The 23,660-nt window shown below is 46.0% G+C and overlaps 1 protein-coding gene across 1 annotated transcript; it reads left to right on the top strand.

Moving 5' to 3' along the window:
• Window positions 1-102: 102 nt before the first annotated feature.
• Window positions 103-22,868, top strand: ABCG7 (ABC-2 type transporter family protein). The gene is made up of 11 exons (XM_086795632.1): window positions 103-469; window positions 10,100-10,290; window positions 10,371-10,521; window positions 10,663-10,795; window positions 10,902-11,103; window positions 20,751-21,033; window positions 21,251-21,382; window positions 21,553-21,773; window positions 21,873-22,085; window positions 22,204-22,288; window positions 22,373-22,868. Exons 1-11 carry the CDS (start codon window positions 197-199, stop codon window positions 22,556-22,558), a joined length of 2,070 nt encoding a protein of 689 aa, XP_086651758.1. The 5' UTR covers window positions 103-196; the 3' UTR covers window positions 22,559-22,868.
• Window positions 22,869-23,660: the final 792 nt, after the last annotated feature.

Here is a 23,660-nt window from a genome sequence, read left to right as displayed (position 1 = left end):
TTATTGCATTCTTAATACTACTTGACTGTATAACTGTCTAATAATAAATATATTTGCATTTTTAACATTACTAGTCTTACAATTTTTTTTTCATAGTGAGACAAAATATTATTATTCCATGCTTTTTGCTGATTAAGCCATTTAATTTAACTCATGTTAATCCCTGCTTTTTAATGACAATGACAGGCCAAAAAGAATGAAACACCGTAGCCGCTCGTCGAAGGTTACCCACTTGCAAATTCCAACCATGGGGGGTCTGGGCAATGCGGTGCCAGTGCTGGGTGCTCTGGCAGCAGCGCTTGCGGTGCGCCTGCTGGCCTTCAAACAACGTGGGCGATCCGATGATGAAGCCCCGGGTGAAGGTGCAGCAGATATGGAGGCCAACAGCGATGTCGTGGGCGCTGTCAAACCTGTAGACCTGCGATGGCACAACCTAAGCTGCGCGCTCTCGGACAAGGCGGGAAAAAATGTGCGCCCTCTTTCATTCATCAACCACTGCAGATGCAGGCATCAAACATTTCTGTTGATTTCTCTCTTAATTCTTTGCTTAATTGGGCTCCTTTGTGTCCTCTACCTTAGCTTCATTTGTGCTTAAATGTGGCAGTTTCTTGCTAAATGAAGCATGCTTTAAAAACAAAAGAATATGTAGGGTTTTGGCTCCAAAGTGTCCTTAGCACATGCATGCAATGGTGGGGTTTATTGTTGTCTCATAATTTTGAGCATAATCAAAGTGGTAATTGATGGTAATGTTAGGGCACCAAGGTTTAGGTAAAGAGGGGCACACGGGCGCCATAAAGTTGGGCCATTTAATCACTTATCAAATTTTCATGATTTTGGCATGTGTTGATCACTGGCCATCATAAAACAACATGACATGCACTGGCTTATGATTACCTTGAAACAAAAAGAAAATTCACAAAGGAATGACCATAAAAGCACAAATTTTTGACCATAAAAGCAAATTCAGATTGTAGGAACACTTGGAATATCAGTAAACTCAATTTTGAGTCTCTGGTTTTTCCTCCCAAGCTAAAAATGCAGGCTAGATATAGAGGTTGCGAATTGTCTGACAGGGTCACCGTCAATCAAGATTTTATATGCTATATAATGTGATGGCAGTGCTGTTTACAGGAGCTGCAACAATTACTGGGCTCTGGACAAATCACAGAGTTGGTGGATGGACGTTTATAAAGGAACATGGAGACTTCCTCTTATCCTTTAATAAAACTCTCTTACGGAGACTGGCTACTGCTGCTTCTTTTCCTATTAGGCACAAAATACCTGCTAGAGGGATGCCCAAGGTGTGGCATTTACACTGAAACAATGTGGCACTGTTCTGGACATGCTCTATTTGAAGGAACATATGGAGATTCATCTCTAACTGGTTTTACAAGGCATCGGGTTCATCTTAAAACCCACTCAATGGCTCTTAGGAAGTTGGACATACCCCTTTAATGAGCTTCATTTAATAGAGTAATCAGGTTTGAAGTCCTTCAAGCAAGTTGGCAGGGCAGGAACAAGGCAGTCTTTGAGAGTAAAATGATTAAGATACAGCGTGATACTGTCAGATTTTCTATAATTCACAGGTTGAAAATCTTGGTCAATACTTTATAAGCCATATAAAGAGGGGCTACTCTCACAGACAGCACACACATGAGGCCTAAACTACTAATCTGTATTATTCTTTGTGTACAAAAGATGATTGAGAAAATCACAGCCCACACTCTGCCCAAGGTCTCCTTGACCAGCCTGTACTACAAAGAGTCACTCTCTGTAGGCTCTGATCGCTGTGATGCAGATGATTATGACGTTTTCCCAATATACGTACACTGCTGCTGCCCAAGAAGGCCCTCATTAAAGGTCTTACAAGGGCCTAAAAAGGCCTTTTACCAGGTCGGGCTGGCAGGCCGACAGGGCCAGCCAACCTGGTATTAGTGGGGGGGTCAGCACTATATAAAGCGTGCTGCCCCTCCTCTCCAGGACATACACCATCCGGCAACACTGCCCTGCTCCATCAATCGACATCCAGCTGTCGGCTCTACCCCTTGCACTCAGAAGCCGCCTCAACCAACACAAATCATCAGCGGCTCTACCACTGCAGCAGCCCGGCTATCAACGCAATCATCATTGACGCCCTGCTCCCAGAGCATCCAGCAATCCAGGGCAGCGCCCCTGACCCTGCTTCATCATTGAGCTTGAGTGCTCCACACCACACTGCAGCCGGCGTACTCCAGAGTATTCAGCAGCACATCTCCGTTTTCTTAGTCCTACGTTTGCAGCCTTTGACATCTACATCATCCGGGGTGCCGCCGCTATCTTCGACGCGAGCCTTTGTCATCGACCCTTCTCTCCCTCTGACTTTGTCCTTGCTTCATCGCCAGTCTACTACTCAGAGTCACCTCATATAGAGGCCCTCTTGTACTGGATTACATTCACCATTATACATATATTCATTCATCCATTTCATGTTGTGTTGATTTTCTCTGATCTCTCGCACGTCGGGTTCTTTTATCCTTTTGCCCTCACATGGTATCAAAGCTATTGTGAGCAAAGGGAACGAAGACCTCGAGAGTACACAGCATGGATTGACTACCCACAATTCCGGAGGACTAGCCTTTGTCACGAGAAGTTGATTCTCCTTACTTAGATCGAGACAAGGAGGATGGGACTTCTTACTCATTGGAGAGCCCTGTTCGAGGTCTGACATTGGGAGTTGACCCGTCTCTCAACACCTACTCACCTTCTACACCTTTGGCATCACGACTTTCCTCTCGGAGCTTACCAGAGTTCGCTTCCAGAAGGGGGATACATGCCTACAGCTAGTGTGCCAATACTGGACCCTGGTATCGAGCCTTATCTGGGGTGCCCTGCTGTTCAGTCTAGCCGACAGCCTGGACTTCGGTTTGGGTCATTCTCTCAGGGAGGACAGGTATCAACATGGTCGTCTGCAGATCCATCGTCATCAACTAAGTTGGAGACCGTGTCAAGTTTGTATGTACCATTGGGTGCTTATGTGCCTAACACTACTTGGGTGTCCACTTCTGCAGCACAGGTTTAGCATATGGTGCCAACTACTAACCTCGATCCCTAGAGTAATGTGAACCCGAATAGAGGAGGGTCTAGGAGCAGAATACGCTCTCAGACCACTGGTGTACAAGGAGGCAACATTGTTTTCTCTTCTGGTTCACCTTCTATTTCTACTCTTAATGCGTTTTGGAATACTGCATTACCTCAGGGACAAAACCCTCCCACCCAACCCATGTTTCTTCCTACTGATGTTGGCATATAGCTATTACCGGCCACACCTCCACAGGGACCTATGTATGGGTTTTACCCAACACAGGCATCTCTCAGCACTGTATCCATCAGCACTGTGTCGCCACCTAGCATTCCGGGGTATCAGGTAGTTTATCAACCCTTCACAGGCACTACACCAGCACCAGTTCATGTGTCTATCCAAGGATTTGTGCCTCAACTAGGCATTCCACCTGCACCGAGTGCCTAGCCTTATATCCCATCTTATGGAGTACCCTCACCAGGTCCTTCACTTGTGTCGCGTATTAGTGGTTATTCCTGAGTAACACCTAACCCTCTACACTCTGGATATGGGTACCAGCCATCATGGACTCCACCATCTCCTTCCCTTCATGTATCTATGTCCAGGAATGCTTTTACAGAAAAGACTCGTTTTCAATGGGTCTAATTACACCACATGGGCTAACCTTATGGAATATGTCTTCACTTCCCAAGGTTTTTGGAACCTGGTGAAGAGACTTGAACCGAAACCCCACCCCTCACTAGCACCTCTTGAAGTCTTCCGCTATTGGGAAGCTGGGAATACCACTCCCATAGTGGACCTCATGCAAGGCCTTTTGCGGGAGTTTCATTCGTAGCTCCAACAGTTCCACTGTCTCTGATAGATGGGCACACCTTGCAAAGAGATATGCAGCATGTGATCGCATGTGTCGCATTGATCTTGAGCATCAAATCCAAAAATTCACTATTAAAGAGGGGGATCACCTGAAAGTCAAGGTTGATGAGTACCAGTGCCTTAACACGGAGCGTGCCACCACTGGCTCCGCCAAGTCTCAGGAAGACCAAGTCATCACATTATTGAACAAGTTGCCGAAAGAAAGAGCAAACACAGGTTGTAGGCAAAAGCACAAACCATAGAAGGCTATGGACAGTTGATTATTGCTGAAAATGAGCACGAGGAAAGCCCGTAGGTGCTTACAAGCATAAGACCTCCAGCAAATATGCAAGAATGAGATGAAATATGAGAAGGGTGTGCTTACTTATATATCCCTCATATGAGCTGGTTGGCCAGTTGTAGTAGGCCGACAACAGTTGTGTAGCATAAATATGCTATAAAAAAGCCCAAAAAGGACTCATAAATGGTAGAAAAATCCTAGATGATGTCTACAATGTAGGGCCTCATAGAAATGACCAATACAAGCATGCAAAGGTACATGTAGACCCTCTGGAGATGATATATATTCCAACACCTCCTCTTCGGCGCCAAAGGGGCGGTCCGATAACAGCACGCTGAAGTAACACCTCCAAAGTAGTGTTAGCAGTCATCTCTTGTTTGTACAGTGAGGGCCTTTGTTGTGGGTGTGCTCTTCCACCAGAGCTTTTCTCATTTTTTTCCATTTTTTCATGTTTTTCCCTATTTTTTCTGGGTCGTGGGAGGCTCTTCTGTGCTGGCCGACTCTCTCAAGATTGGCTGACCGATGTCCTCTGCTGGCCGACCATGTATGTCACGCGGCCAAGTAAAGAAGGCGTATATCCTAAGCTTTCGAATAGGTATTATGGGCCATTCCAAATCTTGCAGAAGATAAATGAAGTGGCTTATAGATTGATATTGCCCGATCACTGGAAAATACATAATGCATTTCATGTCAGCTGGCTGAGGCCATAACCACCTCCTATGGAACTAGTTTTGGAAGATCCACGAGAGGTGGATGAGCTTGAGGAGGTATTGCAACCTGAGCAGATAGTTTTTCATAAGGAACGTAATCATGTAGGTGGCATGCTAGTACGCAGGTATCTTGTGAAATTTAAAAACTATTCGGCTATGGATGCAAAATGGATGGACGAGGATTATCCGGAACTTGTGAAGGTCTATTTGGAAGCTTTTCAGTTGTGGTCAACTGCTTAGAAGCTGGGGAGAATGTCTCAAAATTCCTCATTGCTTCTGTTTTTTATTGTTCATGTGTGGCATATGGAGCCTGACATGACATACATGTATGGCTTGTGGATCCTGACATGGTGTGTTTGTATGGCATATGAAGCCTGACATGACAGGACATGTATGGCTCATGGAGCTTGACATGATAGTACTTGTATGGCTTGTGGGGCTTGACATGGTGTACATGCATGGTTGTTTTTGGTACTGGTACGAATCTATTCCTACCTTACGGTTTTGTACGATATCGTACTGTTTCGTACGGTACGAGGGTTTTTTTTCCCCACATTGAGAAAAAAATCCCAAATGCTCAACAAAAATAGAAATCTTGCTCAATGAAGATCCCAAATGCCCACAATACTTGGCAACTTTCGTGTCCACTCAGCATTCCATACGGGGCTGCTAAAAGACCCAAAAAATTTGGCAAGGTAGACTGGTAGTGTACACTTGATTGGTAAGATGAGAAGAGAATCTTGCTACATCACTTGGAGATCCTTGGTATAGGTAGGCTAGACATTCAGATTCTCAAGTTATGTACGAGGGAGAAGATTTGGACAAGGCCACTTGATTGGTAGGATGAGAAGAGAATCTTGCTACATCACTTGGAGATCCTTGGTATAGGTAGGCTAGACAGTCAGATTCTCAAGTTATGTACGAGGGAGAAGATCTGGACAAGGCCATTTTGATCTATAGAGGAGTCCCTAAACCTATCACCCTAGATGCACTACCCGTATCTGTGCAAGGACGGTCCCTTAGTCATAAACACTATCACCCTAGATGCACTACCCGTATCTTGGAGACCTTTGGTATCGCATTACCCATGCAGGCTCTTTTTTGGAGACAATTGGGAGAGACATATCTCCATGTTCTGGTTCCTCAAGCACTGTAGAATCCCCCCCCCGCTCCCCAACCTTCCCTCACATTCAAGCTTGAAGCTCCTTAGTTTGTAAGTGTAATATCGTACCAAAAATTTCCGTACGGTATCGTAATTTTGTACCGTGACAACTATGTACATTACATGTATGGCTCATGGAGCTTGACATGATGTGACTTCCCGGGACTAGCTATCTTGGTGATCTTTTGTATTTATGTTCCGAAAGATTCCGGAAGGATCATGAAGCCTTGAACACTTTATCTGATACAACTGAGTAGATGGGTGTTTCTTCCAGTCTAGCTGCACTCATGTGTGTGCATGACTTTGATTTTATATTTGGATGACTTGTCTTGTTTCCATAGACAATGCCTGAGATTACTGCCTGTGTTGTCCATGGGGCCGGGCCGCCTGGGTACCCTGTGGGCATGTATGTGCACACCTGTTTGGGTCCGACAGGTGGTCTACATGTGTTTTGCAAGTGGTAAGTGTCCCTAAAAACCCAATTTACAGCTTTATGATTTCACATACTAATAATTATGGGTGTAGGTCTGCACTCACTTATGAGTGACTTGACAACTTATAAGTCATTCACATTGGACATGACTATTTTAATACATGTGGCAACCAAAAGGTGGGCTCTGGACCTGATTTGAACCATCTGCATGTAGGCGCCCCCTTCTGGACCTAAAAAGCACACGCTTGAGCTATTATTGGCTGGGAGGCTCTATTATTGGGGAGAACTTGAGTTTGGGGCAAGCGCATGCTTTTTTGGTGCATGGGAGAGCTGGTCGGCCTGTTCTGGAGCCTTCTACTGCTATCTACCGCGATAGATCCAGGTGGTGTGAGGAGAAAGCTAGCACGGGCATCGACACGAGCCCATAACTGTGCTTGAGCCTCCCGTTCTCTCCTAGTAGAGGGTAAAAGCTCCCCGTCCTCAAACTCTGGCCGCCCGTGGAACACCAACCACAATGAAATCAGCCAAGTCATAAGACTCTAAGACAGACTCCATCATTACCTTTCAGATGCCATAGTTGGTCCCGTCCAAATGTCGATCCACCGGGAATGTGGGGAGAGTGGGGATCTTCACGTGCTTCTCAGTCATCTCGTGCAAATCTGCTATCTCAAGGGTTCACAAGGTCTTGTGAAGGGAGGGTGGTGGGGAAAAAAATGAAAAAGAGGCTGCAAACACTATGCAAGGTGGCTGTCCAACAGTGATGGCCGCCTTCTACCCGTTCTCCAAGTCCCGAACAGCCCAAGAAATCTCCAATCAAGATTCAGCACCAAAAAACAACAAACCCTCAAGCTCCCACTGTCTCCAAGCTTCAAGCCACTTGGGGCTCTGATACCATGTCGGAATGCACAGTGGAAATGAGACAACTGCTGTGAGAAAGAAAACGCAGAAGTGTAGAGAGAGAGAAGCTGTATAAACTCTGCTATATACACAAAGATCCGGTACAAAATGGAGTGTGGGGGAAAAGGTGGTATTTATACCACCCTATGCTGCTGGTCGGCCAGCCCAAAAGCAACGGACATGCTGCCTACATGTCCACGACTGGGATAAAGCCAGTCGGCCAGCACGTATATAGTCGACCGGGACAAAAAACACAATCGGCCAGAACCAGACAGCGCCCACGACTAAAAATAGAAAAAAAAACATGGAAAAATGGAGAGAACTCCTAGGCGGGCACACCCACAACAGAGGCCCTCACTGAGTAATATGGTACAAAGAGGAGATGATTGCTAACAGGTTGTTCACTATCTAGGGGGTACCTATATGTTCGGACTTCACTTAAGTCGTGGGTTCACCCTGCGTGGTTACACGGACTCCGATTGGGCTGGTGATATCGATTCCCGGTGCTCACTCGTTGGCTATTTGTACTCACTTGGATCTAGCTCTCTCGTGGTTTGGCAAGAAGCGGGACACCATGCAGGCTGAGTACCAGGCCCTCTCAGGGTTCGGGAAAACAATTTTAGGGAAAAGGAACTAAATCCTTTTCACCACTAAATGAGAAGGAAATTGCTATTTTTGAGATGGTATTTTCTATGTGAACTTAGAAAATATAACTAAAACTTGTAAAATTTGAAAGGGTTTTATTTCCTTCTCATAAAAATTTGAGAAGGATTTTCCCGAAGTTGAACAAGTTCTAGGCTAAAGCGAACCCGTCTTTTCCCGAACCGTGGGCCCTCTATGATGCCACCACTAAGGCTGTGTGTCTCCGTCAGCTTCTTGAGGAGATGCGCGTTTCCATGGACACCGCTACTACCATCTTCGTCGGCAATCGGAGTGTGATTGCCCTCGTTGGCAATCCTATTTTTTCTAACCGTACCAAGCATGTTGGTGTTCATTTTCACTTTACCAGGGACCAGGTTGAGCTTGGTACCATCAGGCTCCAGTACATTCCTATGACGAAAACCATGCCGACATTCTTACCAAGTCCGTCAATCGGCCTATCCTCGAGCGTCTTCGCGAGTGGATCGGCATAAGCCCTCCACCATCACCCTCAACATCTTGAGAGGGGGACCATCCTCACCATTTGTAGTCTCTCTCATTGTTCTAAAGGGCGCATGATAGATAAAAAGGGAGCTAGAGTGCTCCTACACAAAAAGAACGACGACACCTGTTGGCCCCAAAGCTTGGTGCCCCTTTCGGTATTTCTTTATTCACATTCAATGGAAGAGTTTAACTGAATACATCATGGCACTCATGGCTTATACATATGCATGTCCAATCTGCCAATCCTCTGGACCTCTTAGCATAGAGGTTACACACAGCCCTGTGCCCCCAAACACCACACTGTTATTCACCTCTAATCAGCCAAGATAGTACATCCATGAGGCCTTGAATACGCATCTAACTGGCCCATGCACATAGCCAAAAACCAGCCATACATCAGCCCGTAAACTCTTCCAAATCAGTCCAAAAACTTGCCTTATTTCCACCCTCCGAACTGCCAAACCCTTCCTCTCACAAAGGGCCAGAGGAGCACCCCTGAAACAGTCTCGACTGGTCGTCCCCACATGTGCACCTCTACTTCTCCTACTGTCTGCCTCCTTCAAAGAGAAAGCGAGGGCGGGAGAAAACTCCGTTCAGTCCCGTGTCTTCTGCCCTGTAGTCACCTTCCATCAGAGAGAGAGAGAGAGAGAGAGAGAGAGAGAGAGAGAGAGAGCGCGGGTGAACCTGCTCAGTCCAGAATTTTCTGCATCCAATCTTCCCTTACAGTCCTGCACTGTCTTTCACAAGAGGGAGAAAGGGAGGCCAACGCAGTCCAGCCCACCGGATTTGCTCTTGCAGCTCAGCCCGCTAGTACTTCTCTGTAGCCCAGCCGGTCCTCAGCTTTTCCACGACTCAAAGCTCCTACGTGGAGTTGCCATCCAGCTGCCTGCCTTCCAAAGAGCAAAAAAGCACCACACGTGCAGCTGCAACCCCAATTGCTCCAAAAAGAGGGCCACGATTCCCAAAAGGAGATATTCCTTTGGTTAAAAGGTTTTTTAAACCTTTGTCCCCTTGTCCCCTCCACACATGGGGTTTTATTAGTTTTTAAAACCTGTCCCCTTTTCCCAAGTGTGAACATTAAAAAAAAAATGTCTTGCACACCGACCACCATGCTCACACTTATGCTACACAAATTCACAGGGTCATGACACACAGAAGCGGCTTAAATGCCATAAAATAGCCGCCCAACTCCAGAGCTCCAGTTGCTTTAGCTCTCCACCACAAGGGAGAGGAAAAATCAGACTCTTTTGCTCCATTCCAGCACTGTTTCTTTGAAAGCAGAGTGAGGTGCATGCTTCCACCATTTTTCTCCCAGTAAGTAAAGCAAACACTCTACAGGTGGTGGGTGGCAGCTGGCTATTGGCGCTGAATGCCACTGTACCACGTGCGACATCTCTCTTCCCTCTTTTCCGTTTTTAATGAATCTTGTCTCAACATGTGAGTTATCACTATTTGATTTAGGCAAGATGCCCTGAGCCTGTATGCAATTTGTGTTTTGCACATACGTTTGCAAACTTCTGCTTACGGGCATCTCTGATGACAGGTAAAATACTTACTGAAAGATATATTTGGAGAGGCAAAAGCCGGGCGTCTGTTGGCTATTATGGGACCATCTGGCTCAGGGAAGACAACGCTTCTGAATGTATTGGCTGGCCAGATTTCTGCATCGCCTCGTTTAACCCTGAGTGGCCATATTTACATCAGTGGCAAGCCACTCTCGTCTTCATCACACAAGTATGCTTCGGTCCTTCACAAGTTACAAATTTCATTTTGGAGTCACAATTCAGGTGATTTTGTTTCATGTTGGATTTCAGGGTTGCATATGTGAGACAAGAGGATCTCTTCTTCTCTCAGCTTACTGTAAGAGAGACCCTTTCACTTGCTTCTGAACTTCAGCTATCCAGCTCTTTGACTAGTGAAGAAAGAAAGCAATATGTGGATAATTTACTTCATCGCTTGGGACTGGTAAGAAATGGGAAAATCCTGTATACAGTTTGATGTTGTACTAAGATTCAAACACAGATTTTGAGCTAGTATGCAGCTCTGCTTTGCTGTTTTTGCTGTAATATGAAAGTAGTGCTTGTGATCTCCTTTGGAACGATGCAGGTGAGTTGTGCAGAGAGTCGTGTGGGTGACGCAAAAGTACGGGGCATAAGTGGGGGAGAAAAGAAAAGGCTGTCAATAGCCTGTGAGCTGATTGCAAGCCCCTCAGTAATTTTTGCGGATGAGCCAACAACTGGTGAACTCTATGCTTGCCTCTTTGCCCTTGTGACTTGCTGATTGTGTTGTGTGGCTTGTATCTTTGTTTCAGCAGACTTACCTCTTAAGTCCATCAACGTGTGCAGGTCTTGATGCTTTTCAGGCGGAAAGGGTCATGGAAACACTGCAAAATCTGGCCAAGGATGGACACACAGTTGTTTGCTCCATACATCAACCAAGGGGTTCGATTTATGCTAAATTTGATGATCTGATATTGCTAGCAGAGGGATCTCTGGTTTATGCTGGCCCAGCTCAGGATCATGCTTTGTCGTACTTTTCTGAGCTTGGGTATGTTTTCAGGATTCTTAGTGAGTTTGGCCATTTGAAAATGGATATGTACATGAAACAGCCAGCTTGTCTTCTCAATACCTGAAGAGATAGTCACTTCACTTGAATTCCTGCTTATCCATTTGGGGCATCTGCTGGGATTGATCCTCTGCCCCCAAATCTCCAACTCGTCGTTGGACATACCCTTGAATTCTTCTTTCATGTCTGCCATAAAGAAAAATAGATATCTTGCTACTCACTACTCTATGCAAAGACCTATGCAAACTAACACACATGCAGACTAACATAAATTTGGGTGTGGGTTGCCCTAGGCGACCTGGCACCTTGATACCAATGTAACGTAAGTGCGGAAGCATGCTTGATCAGTGCTAATTAAAACGTTGATTAAGAGCCAATTAATGCTAAGCACTTAATGCTGCAAATGCACAAATAGACCAGAGCGTTGACCTAGTCTACTGTATATTGTTAAAACATGATTATATTTTTGACTTGAACCTAGTCCCTCCTATCATGCTAGCGGTAACGCTACATGCATGCAACATAAGGTTACTTGCTGTTCAGGCTGTGCCCAGGCTTGGGAATGCTCTTGACAACTCGCCTCTTGTTGCGTCTGTCTTGGGCTCTTGAGACCCAGTGTATTGATCCTTGCCCTCCGCCGTCTATTTATAGCTTCGTTTAAAAGGGCTGGTTAGTGGAGCTAGCATTGGTGGTCGGCGGAGCAACTGGGTCAATTACTATTGGCAAAAGAAAAGCATTAAAACATAAATACTTATGTCAATTATATACAATCAAAATTCATGGGGAGAAATCCCCTAAATATCGCAGTGGATATCAAAATTCGCAACACCCAAAATAATGTCTCTATGTAGACACAAAAATATGAAGTTGAACTAAATCTTCTCCGAAGCTTCGTTCTTTTTGTGGCAAGAATATTGGCACCAATAACAATCGGGCTTGGTACAACAACCCGTTGGTCCATCTTCTAGCAAAGGAGCTTGTATCTTCCATTCGTTGTGCTCCTTCCAAGGCATTTTCTGAGCCATCTCTTCCCTAAAAGAATGCTTGTCTCCACCATGAACAATAGGCAGGTTCGGAACAGGAGTCATCTATCTCTTTTTTAAGAATACGTAGAAGCTTCCTCAGCAACGATCGACTGATGAGGTTCAGTAAACCCTTGATCCGGTTTTACTTGATGCTTGCCCTGTTCATCAAGGGTAATATCCCCTTCCTACAGAAGATAGTGAAAAGCTAACTTTATGGGATTCATTTCTAGCATTGAAGCCAAATCTAGGAAGACATTTGTAGCACTGGACTCCATGATCCTTTTGCCTTCCATAACCGTCCTCACATGAGGGTCTTCCCAGTACATCCTCAAATATGCATCCTTTTCTTGAAGTTCTTGACGAAGCTGCCTTGTCAAAAAGTTATGATGCTCAAACTGTCTATCAATGACCTTGGTGTACTGCTCCACCATGTGTCCAAGAGTTTTAATCCTCTCCTCGTGGGGAAGCAATCTAATGGTGGACTCATTCGGCCCAGGTCAAGTCTAACTATGGAGCCGCTGACTGCCGGGGAAACCAAATCGTCACTGACCTCAAGAAGCGGTTTCTACCGCCTCATTATCTTGTGCCAGAACGCGCTACTTGTTCTCCAATTTGCAAATAAAGTCACTCACCTGGCTTTACAGTTGAAGAAATCGGATGCAGACAAAGGAGGTCAATTCCTCTACGGTTTGAACACGCAAATCCAAAACATGGATTTGTGTGATACTTAACTACTTGCAGCATCTCATAAATCATGTCAAAAGACAGCTTCACGTGCACAGTTCCGAGTGTATCCATTGCCACTAGGTGACATTTACATTAACAAGCAGGCAAACGGATCAAGTCATGCATAGACTTTACACACGTGCCACTAGGTGACATTTACATTAACAAGCAGGCAAACGGATCAAGTCATGCATAGACTTTACACACATGCTTTCAGTATGCAGTGCAAACCAAGTATTGGACAATCTCCCATTCTCATTGCTTGTATTTATAACTCTAGGTCTGGTCACTGACTATTCAGAGATCCAACATGCCCTCCTGGACAACCAGCCTGCAGCTATGTGCTAGTAGCTAAGTCTAATCATGTTGGTGACACGAAGTGTGCATATCCCTTGGATAATCTTGCCCCTGCTGCCGGATTCATCAGAAATTTTGGGCTTGAGAATTCAACTCCTAGGTATGTGTATTCCCTCATTAGTTGTATTACTTAGAGAATGTGGAAGTGTCTTTTTGCAGCCCTTGGTAACTGGAGTGGAATACCATGATTTTTGTCTTGCCAAGGTTAACATGCAAGTCCCTGTTCCTTAGAGGGTGTAATACATTTAAGTGTCTTTGCAATCCGTGTTCATGTGTGATGAGAGAGAGAGTTGTATTAACATCTTCTGAAGGCCAAAATGACCTATGAGACCAAAATGTTACATCATGTCCATGGAATACATCATGATGGTACTGAATGTAAAACTAAAAGAAAATATCTGGGAAAAAAACAAAGAGCCTCAAGCTCTTGCGTCAGCCAAGAATATCTTGCATAGGGCACTGCAACATGGTGCCCAATGTAGTGAGGTTGACAGGGTGGTGGTGGTGGGAAATGATGGCTCTGATCCTTCTGAGGTGACGTGAGCATGGGTGGCGGCCACTATGTTGGGGGCGTTGGGCTCTGCATACCTTGGTGGCTTTGTGTAATGTCACTCCTCTAGGCTGGGCTCTTGCATCAGCCTAGAGGTCGGGGGGAGTGGGTGGATTTGCTCTTGGGGCTCTAGTTTGGAAGAAGACAGTGAGAGCTCTTTGTGTTGGTCCTTGGGCGGGGTGCAGCTGATCTGGGCCACAATAGGGATTCCCCGTGTCTCCGGAGCTCCAAAAGAAAGAGTCCCAAGCATCTCTGGTCTGGAAAATCCATGATCCTAGAGATTGGTCCAAATCCCTCTCAGAAGAGGTAGTGGACCTCCCCCTGATCTCATAGTATACTGGGCATCTACATATATAATGAGCCTCTGTCTCAACCTCTATATGGCAAAGCTAGCATGTCTTGTCCTCTGGTGTAGCTACTCTCGGCCCATATCTGGCTGTCTCCTTTCTCAACTGATGGGATGAGGTGTGGATCTGTTCAATTGCACACCGCACCCCGAATGAGAGATGTGTATCCACGTAGTGCGGGCGTATGATGAAGCCGTCCTCCGTCATGTGAAGAAGATGGTCTTTGCAGAAAGCCATCTTCATTCCTAGGGGTTGGAGGGGTGGATGTTAGGTCCTCTGAGTATCCAATCTCACAATGTCCTTCCTGATCACCCTCTTCAGTTTTATGTGGCTGAGAGCAAAGGAAGGGGCCTCTATGCTGTACTGAAATGGTGGGAGTGCACCCATCTGCATGCCATGCATACCAAACCAAGTGCTCGCTTGTGCATACCAACACTGCGTGTCTCCATCAAGTGCCAATTGTCTCAAGGGCTCTAGGGCAAAAAGCCGGGGGTATCTATCTAGTGGGAGCTCCCTTAATCTGTGCCAGTATGTCACTATCTAGAAAAGAGCCTCTATCACCATAGGGGCACCCCCCATCTCCGCTCACACAATCTCATGTGGCACTCCTGATCATGTGCGAGATCATCATCACTAGGGGCCTCTCCATCGGCTTCCACCCATCATATATCTCTCCTGTATCTGTCATAGTTGACTCCCTTCTTTGTCTGTCACGACCCTGTGTTTTTCTCTGGACAGTATGCAGTATGCAGTGTGCACGGGGACATGGTGGACAGTGTGAATGGCATCAGATTGGAGTTAAAAAGGAAGCCCATGTGTGGACAACCCCAAGTGTGAAGGGGGCAAAAAGATTTTAACTTAAAAGGTTTTAAAAACCTTTAAAAATCAATATAATGCCCTTCATGAAAGAAAACGTGGCCCTTATGCTATTTTGGGGCCACGTGTGTGCTTTCTGAAGAAGAGGGGCTGGCGGGCAGAAAAGAGGCGCCTATCTCTTGATGAAGGTGTACTTTCCGCAGGGGGAGGACTACTCTTACACGCCGGTTTCCTCCTTTGCACAGAGGCGGCTGCTGGACAGAGGAGTACTTGTGGGATGGTTCTCCTTTGCAAGGACAGCAGGCTCTACAGGCTTCTGACAGGTTGTAGAAGGGAAGGCGTTAGTGGCTGTGGGACTGGCTGCAGGCGGACTGAACAGCCGTTTTGCAGGTACAGGTGTCAGTATGCCACGCTCTCTCTCTCTCTCTCTCTTGGCAAACGGGTGGCTGCAGGCAGCGCTGGACAGAGCAGCGCATGTTTTTCTCCACGCACAAGGGGCTGGTCTGTAGGCGCAGGACTTTTCTTTATATCCCTTTCTCCCACCCATAGAAGGCGGCCAGGACTGCAGGCCGTTTCAGGAGGGGAGGTGTTGGGCTGAACACAGGTAGGCTGAGCAGGTTGCTCTATTTTTCTCTCTCTTGGAAGGAGCGGGTTGAAGGAGGCGCTGAGCCAGGACTGTTTTGAGACTGTGTACATGGGTTATTGGCTGCAAGTACAAGGTCACTTGGTTATGTTTCTTGGCATGGGAGTGATGCAAGCTCGCATGGCTGCGTGCTCATGGAGCAGATTGTTTTCTTCCTGCTAGAAAGGAACAGAGGGACCTACAGTTATGGCCCATGGGCATCTCTATGTTGCCAGATGTTTCATGAGGGAACAGGTAACTAGATGTATGCTGTTGTTGGCACTGTTGTTGAATGGTGCCATGAATGGTTCTGTATGGAAACAGGACAGAAGTTTCAAAGGGAAACGGGCCTAAGGGTTTCATGTGGAAACAGGTCGTAGGTTTCTCGAGGAAACATGTTTTTGGGTTTCTCCAGGAGATAGGTCACATGCAGGCAGAAGGTACAGGAATGGACACATGTTTGGTACAGCCTTGCTACTGATTGGACAGGGGACAAGGAATCCATGACAGAGATGGATATACCCTTGGAAGGTAGAGAGGGTTGGTACAGGTGTGTCGACTGTATGGTATGCTGTGCTGTGATACTCTTTTGAGAGACAGTTTGGGAGTCTGTGTTGTGATGCAGAAGCACTGGATGTGTCAGGGTGTGATGCTGTTCATAGTGTGAGAGGCTATGGATGGTTGTGGCAGCCCTGATCATGGGAGAAAGCTTCTGTATGCAGACTCAATGTGAGAGAGTCTTTCGATGTGAACAATGGCTTGACTTGTTTGTGGATGCCAAGTGGACAAGAAGCCAGATGCAGGATCTTTGCAGGCTTCAAGGGTTCTACTGTGACGGCTGAGTTTCCAGCTTTATTGTAATCAAAGCTCTTATAATCAATTAAAGAAATACCGCAAGGGGCGCCACTGCGTTTTGGGGCCAATCGGTGTCCGTGTACTGTTTGCAGGAGCACTCTAGCTCCCTCTGTTTGTTTTCCTTTTCTAGGTCCTCAATGGCGTTGAAGTGTTTTATGTGCGAGTGTTTTGTTTCACCGCCCGTGAAGGCCGGTTTACAAGGTTCCGTTTGCCGGGACATCGTCGACTTTCTCAAGGAGGCGAGCCCGTGGTTGTCACATTAAAAGCTTCAACATGAGGAAAGTGAAAAGGAAGTGCAGGACACAGTACAGGATTTTGTGTCTTTGCCTATATGAGGTGAAGAGCAAGACCTGAAGATGAAGTTCAGGAGAAAAGACACCAAGGACAAGAAGTAGTCAGCCAGGAACAAGAAGCAGTTGAAGTGTTATGGTGCAGGAGATGCGTTGAAGGCTATGGCTTTCGACAGTTTGTCACCAGTGGTATCTTCACGGAGGCTTCATGGGTTCGGAAGACAGTTTCTTTCTATGTTTAGCAGTGGTGATCTACTATGCTTCATCGAGGACTTGTGCTCATCACTTGGGTGGAGTGCAAGCAGGTTTTGGGTGCCTGAGGATGTATCAGATGAGGCTTAGATGGAAGTGGAGGAACTTGACGAGGTTCTTATTCCTGAGCATATACTGGCACATAAGGAAAGAAAGGTACAGGGTAAGGTTTCCCGTCGCTATCCTGTGAAGTTCAAGAGCTGTTCACTGATGGATACGAAGTGGATGGAGGAGGTTCACTGATGGATGCGAAGTGGATGGAGGAGGGTGACTTAGCAGATTCACCTCAGGAGTTGTAGCTTTATCTTGATGCCTATGAGTTGGAGTCGACTCTTGTTACGGCTCATTCAGGTTCAGCAGAGCATAGGTCTGGAGCATTGCCTGATGCTCAAGAGGGGGGTAGCACCTCCGCTCCCTTGTTACAGACAGGCTAAGTTGTCATCTAGGAGTCGCTTGGTGACATCGTTGTATTCACCCGAAGGTACTGAGGCTGACAGTACATCTGCTTATGGGACTTCTATGATCTTGTGTTCTAGACACATGAGATGGTAAAGTTGGGTATGGTTCACAGTCGGCTGCACCTTGAACTATAACTGCAACTATGGATAACTCTATGGAGGGCATAAGTCTTGCGAGCAGTCCTAGAGTTGGTTTGGTTCATGGATATATGGATTGAACTCTGTTTGTGCATGTATGCATTCACTTTTTGAGGTAGAGGTATTTTTGTATTTTGGTGTCATTGGATCTTGGTACCATTGAGAATACATTGGGAAATACTCTGCATTGTGTCATGTGCTGCATGTATGTTGGTATGATACATCAAGTGCTTTATTATGTTCATGGGTGTGACTCCTGCGGGATGGCCATGAAACATATGTGGGAAAGTACTTAGTGGATGTAGTGTTTGGATGCATTGAGTGCTTTCATATGCTCATGTTGTACACGGCTGTGCTCACAGATTGGAGCGCCGCCTGAGTGCCCATACGCTGCCTGCTTTGACAGCGTATCCCGCTTGTACCTGGCTGCGCAAAACAGTCTTCGCGCCATACCTTCCTGCCCACGTGTGCTTACTGACCGTGTGCAAGATCCGGCCAGTGACTGCAGATGAGCACCCACCCTGGCGACCTTCTCTCTCTCTCTCTCTCTCTCTCTCTCTCTCTCTCTCTCTCTAAAAAGAAAAAATAACAGTCGACATGCTTTTCTTATTTCTCTCTCTTCAAACTGTTCATACAAATGAAGAACATACAGCCCTACTTCTTGCTAAGCAAACAACCCGATCTAGACCACCATCTCCATCATCGCGGGTTTCTTCGATGAAAAAGCAACATACTAATCTGAAAAAACAGCAGTATGCATAGAAAAAATAGCAAGCTTCTTGAACTCATACCTTTTCTTCGACCTCATCTTCTCTACCTACCAACTTGCTTGTTCACGAGGCATGCTCTGATACCACTGTCAAAACCCCATAGGATCTCCTCGTAGAACGTTCCTGGTACGAGACTCGAAACCTGCAAACAAACCAAACAAACAAGAAGGGGGTGCAGGCCTGACTCACCTCCCAACTACGACAGTCGTGGGCAAGCCCACAAGACTTGGCTGTCCCCACCGAGCCACGAGCTGAGCTAACTAGATGGACGTACCAACCAATCTCTACCTTGTGACGTCCCATACCGCCACGAAGCTACCCTTGTGGGCCTCGAGACTACTGCCGGCTTCGGCTGCATGAAGTAGGTGCACGTCTGCACTAGATCGAGGCTCTAGACCATAGAGCTCTCACAAAGTCACGCGAGACTCTATATGACTAATGACCAACCTTGGCCACCCTTTTATAGGCTCTTGGCCAGTCATCGGGCGTCCACACTTGGGCGCCCACCCGTCCATACTTGGGTGCCCGCCCGTTAGTCTATCCCTAACTCAGCTCGCCAATCAGCCTGCCTAGCTCCAGGCTTCCCCAAACCTCGAAGCTAGTCTTGTGTGCATGTAGCACACGGTAGATACACACTGTGCACACATGACAGGTTGCAGGCTGTGTGGTAAGCTCATCAAGTGGGATGTGTGGGTCGAGGTCGGAGATTATGTGGAAGATGTGATCAGAGTAGACCGAGGAGGTCTCCCTAGTGAAGTGGTATATCGGGTGGTGACGGCGCGGTAAGGTAGGTGGATGAGTGTTGTACTGGCATGTGAGGGAGAAGGCTAGGTAGGCATGATCACCTGCCACACCAATGGAGCGGGGTGAGATGGTGAAGTCGGAAATGAGCTGTATCAAGGAGAGAGATCCCATCAAGTAGTCCACTATACTGGGGGTTGGAGGTGAAGGAGCTGGAACCAGGCCACCGGGCTAGGCCATTGTAAATGACTAGTCCATGAGCCCCGCCAAGGGCGAGAAAGTACTCCCCGTAGTCTGTGCAAGTCACCATGTCCTGTGATGTCCGCTCCAGATCCGTGCCCACAATGTCTCTCTCCTATCATCTGTCGTGAAGAGGAGTGCCTAGCACTGGCAATATGGGCATTGAAGTCTCCAGCAAGGAGGATATCCCCTAGTTTTGATATTCTCATAATATCATCATATAGTGGCAAGTATGGGGACTCCCCACTGGTGGCATATTTGGATGTAGATGGAAAGAGAGAGAGAAAGAAAGAAAGAAAGAAAGAAAGATTTTATTAACGTCTTCCAAAAGACTACTGAACTAAAAAGCTGAATCTGGGTGTGCGGTAAGTACAATGAGTGGGGGAGGGGATGGAGCTCTACTACTAGGAGAATGCAAAGCTATATGCATGGAGTATACAATCATGATATGCAACCTAGCTAGCTCCATCCTGTACCATACTGGGGGTATAAAATGATATACATCAATGAAGGGGGTGTCCACAGCTCCCTGAAGAACATGCCTGGGTCTGCTCTGAAGCGAGCCAGTCGCTTTGCACCCTCTCTGTGAAACTGAGCTCTGATCTCTGTCATCTCTCTGTGGTATAGGCGTGGTGTCCGAAAGCCAGGTGTCCTCTGTCTCCTGCAGGCTCTGAGTGTCTCTGCTCTCTGGAGAGTAATTCCCTGCCGTGTAGGGGCTGGGAGTGGGATGGATCTCTGAAAAAATGTAGTAGTCTGCGTCTGTCGTCCCCCCTCTGGAGCTGTCTGAGCCTGTAATGATGTCTCTCTGTGACGCTGTATGTCTAGAATGAATCTCCCCAGTATGCGCTGGTCTGCTGCCTCAAAGATCTGACGTAGGGAATGTGGCTCTCTGAATAAAATGGGATATCTCTCTCTGATGGCTGTATATGCTCTGCATCTGCATACATAATGTAGTAGTCTGCGTCTGTCGTCCCCCCTCTGGAGCTGTCTGAGCCTGTAATGATGTCTCTCTGTGACGCTGTATGTCTAGAATGAATCTCCCCAGTATGCGCTGGTCTGCTGCCTCAAAGATCTGACGTAGGGAATGTGGCTCTCTGAATAAAATGGGATATCTCTCTCTGATGGCTGTATATGCTCTGCATCTGCATACATAATGCTCCTCACTCTCCACCTCCTCTCTGCACAATCTGCATACCCTCTCCTCTCGGGGGATCCGTGCTGCTCTGCCAGTCTCGATCTCCAATCGATGTGATGAAACTCTAAGCTGACCAATAGCCACTCGGGAGCCGTGTGGTAAAAAGCCCTCCATGAGAGAGAGAGAGAGAGAGAGAGAGAGAGAGAGAGAGGCTGTTGGATTAAGGAACAATTGAATGACTATCCTGTAGGCATTTCGTGCATTCTAAATTTTACTAATTATGAAATGTTACTGCTTGGAAAAACAGGCACCCATGCCCACAGCATGTGAATCCAGCAGAGTTTTTTGCCGACCTTATATCTGTTGATTATAGCTCACCTGATTGTGAAGGCTTTACACGCAAGCGTTTGGATAATTTAGTTCAAGCATTCAAAAAGCAAACCCCTGATGTTTATAACGAGGATGATGCACCAAAGCAAGATGCTATGGATGTTCCCAAAACTGTTGTGGTGAAAACAGCTGTGACTAAGGTGAAGAAAATCGGCTGGTGGAAGCAGTTCAGGTTGTTGCTGAAGCGTGCGTGGCTGCAGGTTTGATGCGATTTTTTAAAATATGGCCATCATGCATGCAGTTTTTGAGTGGTTTTACACATCGAATTGCGGGGGGTGGGGGGGCGGGGCAGGCATTGCTGGTCCAGGCTTGTGAAGCTCCCGGCCATCTGGGATGTCTGTGGTACATAAGTTCTTTTTGTCGCCCTGTATGTATTGTTTCGTCTTATGGGATTTTTCCTTGTTTCTTTGTATTTAGACCACTCGTGATGGCCCCACAAATAAAGTTCGCGCAAACATGTCGATTTCATCTGCAATTATATTTGGGTCCATTTTTTGGAGAATGGGATTCTTGCAGACTGCGATACAAGACCGGATGGGCCTTCTGCAGGTTATAGGCTCTTAGACATCAACTCATTGATATCTAATGTGTGTGCGCGGGTGTGCACACGCATGTGCAGTAATTTATCCCTTATAGAGGGGAGTGTTTGCATACTAAACCAAACAGATATATTGGGTGCCAAAATTCCTAAATTAATGATGCAAAAATGCATATTACAGGTGGCAGCAATCAACACAGCAATGGCAGCTCTGACCAAAACAGTCAATGTCTTTCCCAAAGAGCGGCAGGTTGTTGATCGTGAGCGTGCAAAAGGCAGCTATGCCCTGGGTCCATACCTGCTCTCCAAGCTGATAGCAGAAATTCCAGTTGGTGCATCGTTTCCTTTGATTTTTGGGACAATATTATATCCCATGGCTGGCCTTAACCCAGCTCTGGTCAGGTACAGTATTACTTACTGCATAGGCTCATGGATTAGTAGATCTGTTAACTGCTGGGTTTTGACATTCAAATACTGATGTGATCCTGTTTAGTGGAGCAGATTTGGTCAGTTTTGTGGCATCATAACAATTGAGGCCTTTTCTGCATCTGCAATGGGTTTGACAGTCGGAGCTATGGCCCCTACCACAGAGGCAGCCATGGCTCTTGGGCCTTCACTTATGACAGTCTTTATAGTCTTTGGTGGCTACTATGTTAACTCAGAGAATATCCCCGCAGTGTTTCGATGGATCCCGCGTGTTTCTTTGATCAGATGGTGAGTGATGTGGCCATAGGAATTATTAACTTGCATAATGGTGATAACCATGGTAATGGGATATGGAATAATGCCTTAGTGTAGAACTGGCAATGTTCACTTAAATTTTTGATTTCAGGGCATTCCAAGCATTGTGCCTGAATGAGTTCAGAGGACTGAAGTTCGAGCATCAAAACTCATATGATCTTCAAACCGGTGAGCAGGTAAGTTTGGCGGCTCATATCTCTGTAACCCTCAAGGCTTTTATTTACTAGAAAATCATTGAAGTTGGTGATGCTATGGTGCAGGTTCTGGAGAGAATGTCATTCGGAAAAAGCTCTATCAAAGAGGCACTGGTACAAGAAGGCCGGATACTACTTTTTTGGTACTGGATGTCGTATGTTCTTCTCAAGAAAAACAAGCCTAAGTTTCAGAAACTAGTACCGCCTAGCTTTAATCGGAGCTCTGTAAGAATAGAGGAGATCAAAGATTGAGAGGCCCTTATCTCACATGGCATTTAGATTTCAAGGACATGTACATGTCGTTACAATCCTTAAGTCGTCAAGACTTGAGTGAGAAGGGCTGTCCATAAGGTGGCCAAGTTATTTTGTGCATTTCTAGAGTCTACAGCTATGCGGTCCAGCCCTTGCTAAAGTCTCAATATGGCTAAGATTATGCTTTTCTTGCATCATCATGTAATGGGAATTTTAATTGAAGGCCTAGCAAAATTATTTGATAAGGGATACATGCTCCCTTTGCTTTGGCAACAATCCCTTCATAAATAGATTTTAGCCACTTTCCATATTGCCATCATCTACAATACACACACTAAAGCAACACACACACACACACACACTTTTTTTTTTTTTTTGTGGAATTACACACACACACACACACACACACATATACCAAAGTGAGAATGCACGTTCTCACACATTCTTAACTCAAATAGACACTTGCCCGCACACGGGCATGCACCTTCTATTCGCTAAAGATACATACTTTTTCACCTCCTCCTCCTCACAAGGTTAACATTTTTATGCTATTTTTTGTTTTTAATGAAAATTGTGTTTTCATAATGTGGATGAATTTCTTCCAAAAGATGTATTGTATTTAGATTCAATTTACTCAATTAATTTTGTGGCATTTTGAGTGAGTTTACTTTTCTATTTCTTCACAATTTATAAATTAGGTGTTTGTTGCTAATTGGTTGTGTGTCTACTCCCTACTAATTCACAACCAAATAAGGAGAAAACAAGAAGGGATTTTGAAACACATACATAAATCCATAGGGCTTGCTCCAGTGCATGAAAGCTCTCAAGCATTGTCTTGCACAATCACATGACTAAAAGGATTGTTGGCAAGTTGTTCAGTATCTCCCATCTACTTGGTGCATAAATTTATTTGAAATTTTGATTTGAAAATTAGCCACGAGAGATCAATCGCGGGGTGGTGGAAATGGCCGACTAAGCATAACTCCCTTTGGAGCCATTGCCCTTGTTAGGATACACGTGTCAATCGTACCACATAGTATTCTTAGAACATGCATAGAAGTATGATCTTGATGTTTGGATGTATATCAAGATTATGATCATT

Source organism: Cibotium barometz, chromosome 62 (genome assembly GCF_041138505.1).
Source record: "Cibotium barometz isolate CiBa-2024 chromosome 62, ASM4113850v1, whole genome shotgun sequence".
Lineage (NCBI taxonomy): Eukaryota > Viridiplantae > Streptophyta > Polypodiopsida > Cyatheales > Cibotiaceae > Cibotium > Cibotium barometz.
Note: the sequence above shows the minus strand (reverse complement) of the source record. Positions and strands in the feature narration are given on the sequence as shown.

Excerpts from the sequence above, each read along its gene's own strand:
- ABCG7 (XM_086795632.1), top strand. The coding sequence starts at position 197 with ATGAAACACCGTAGCCGCTCGTCGAAGGTTACCCACTTGCAAATTCCA. Across the intron at positions 10,796-10,901 it reads TGCGGATGAGCCAACAACTG|GTCTTGATGCTTTTCAGGCG; the intron begins GTGAACTCTATG and ends CAACGTGTGCAG. Across the intron at positions 11,104-20,750 it reads TCGTACTTTTCTGAGCTTGG|GCACCCATGCCCACAGCATG; the intron begins GTATGTTTTCAG and ends TTGGAAAAACAG.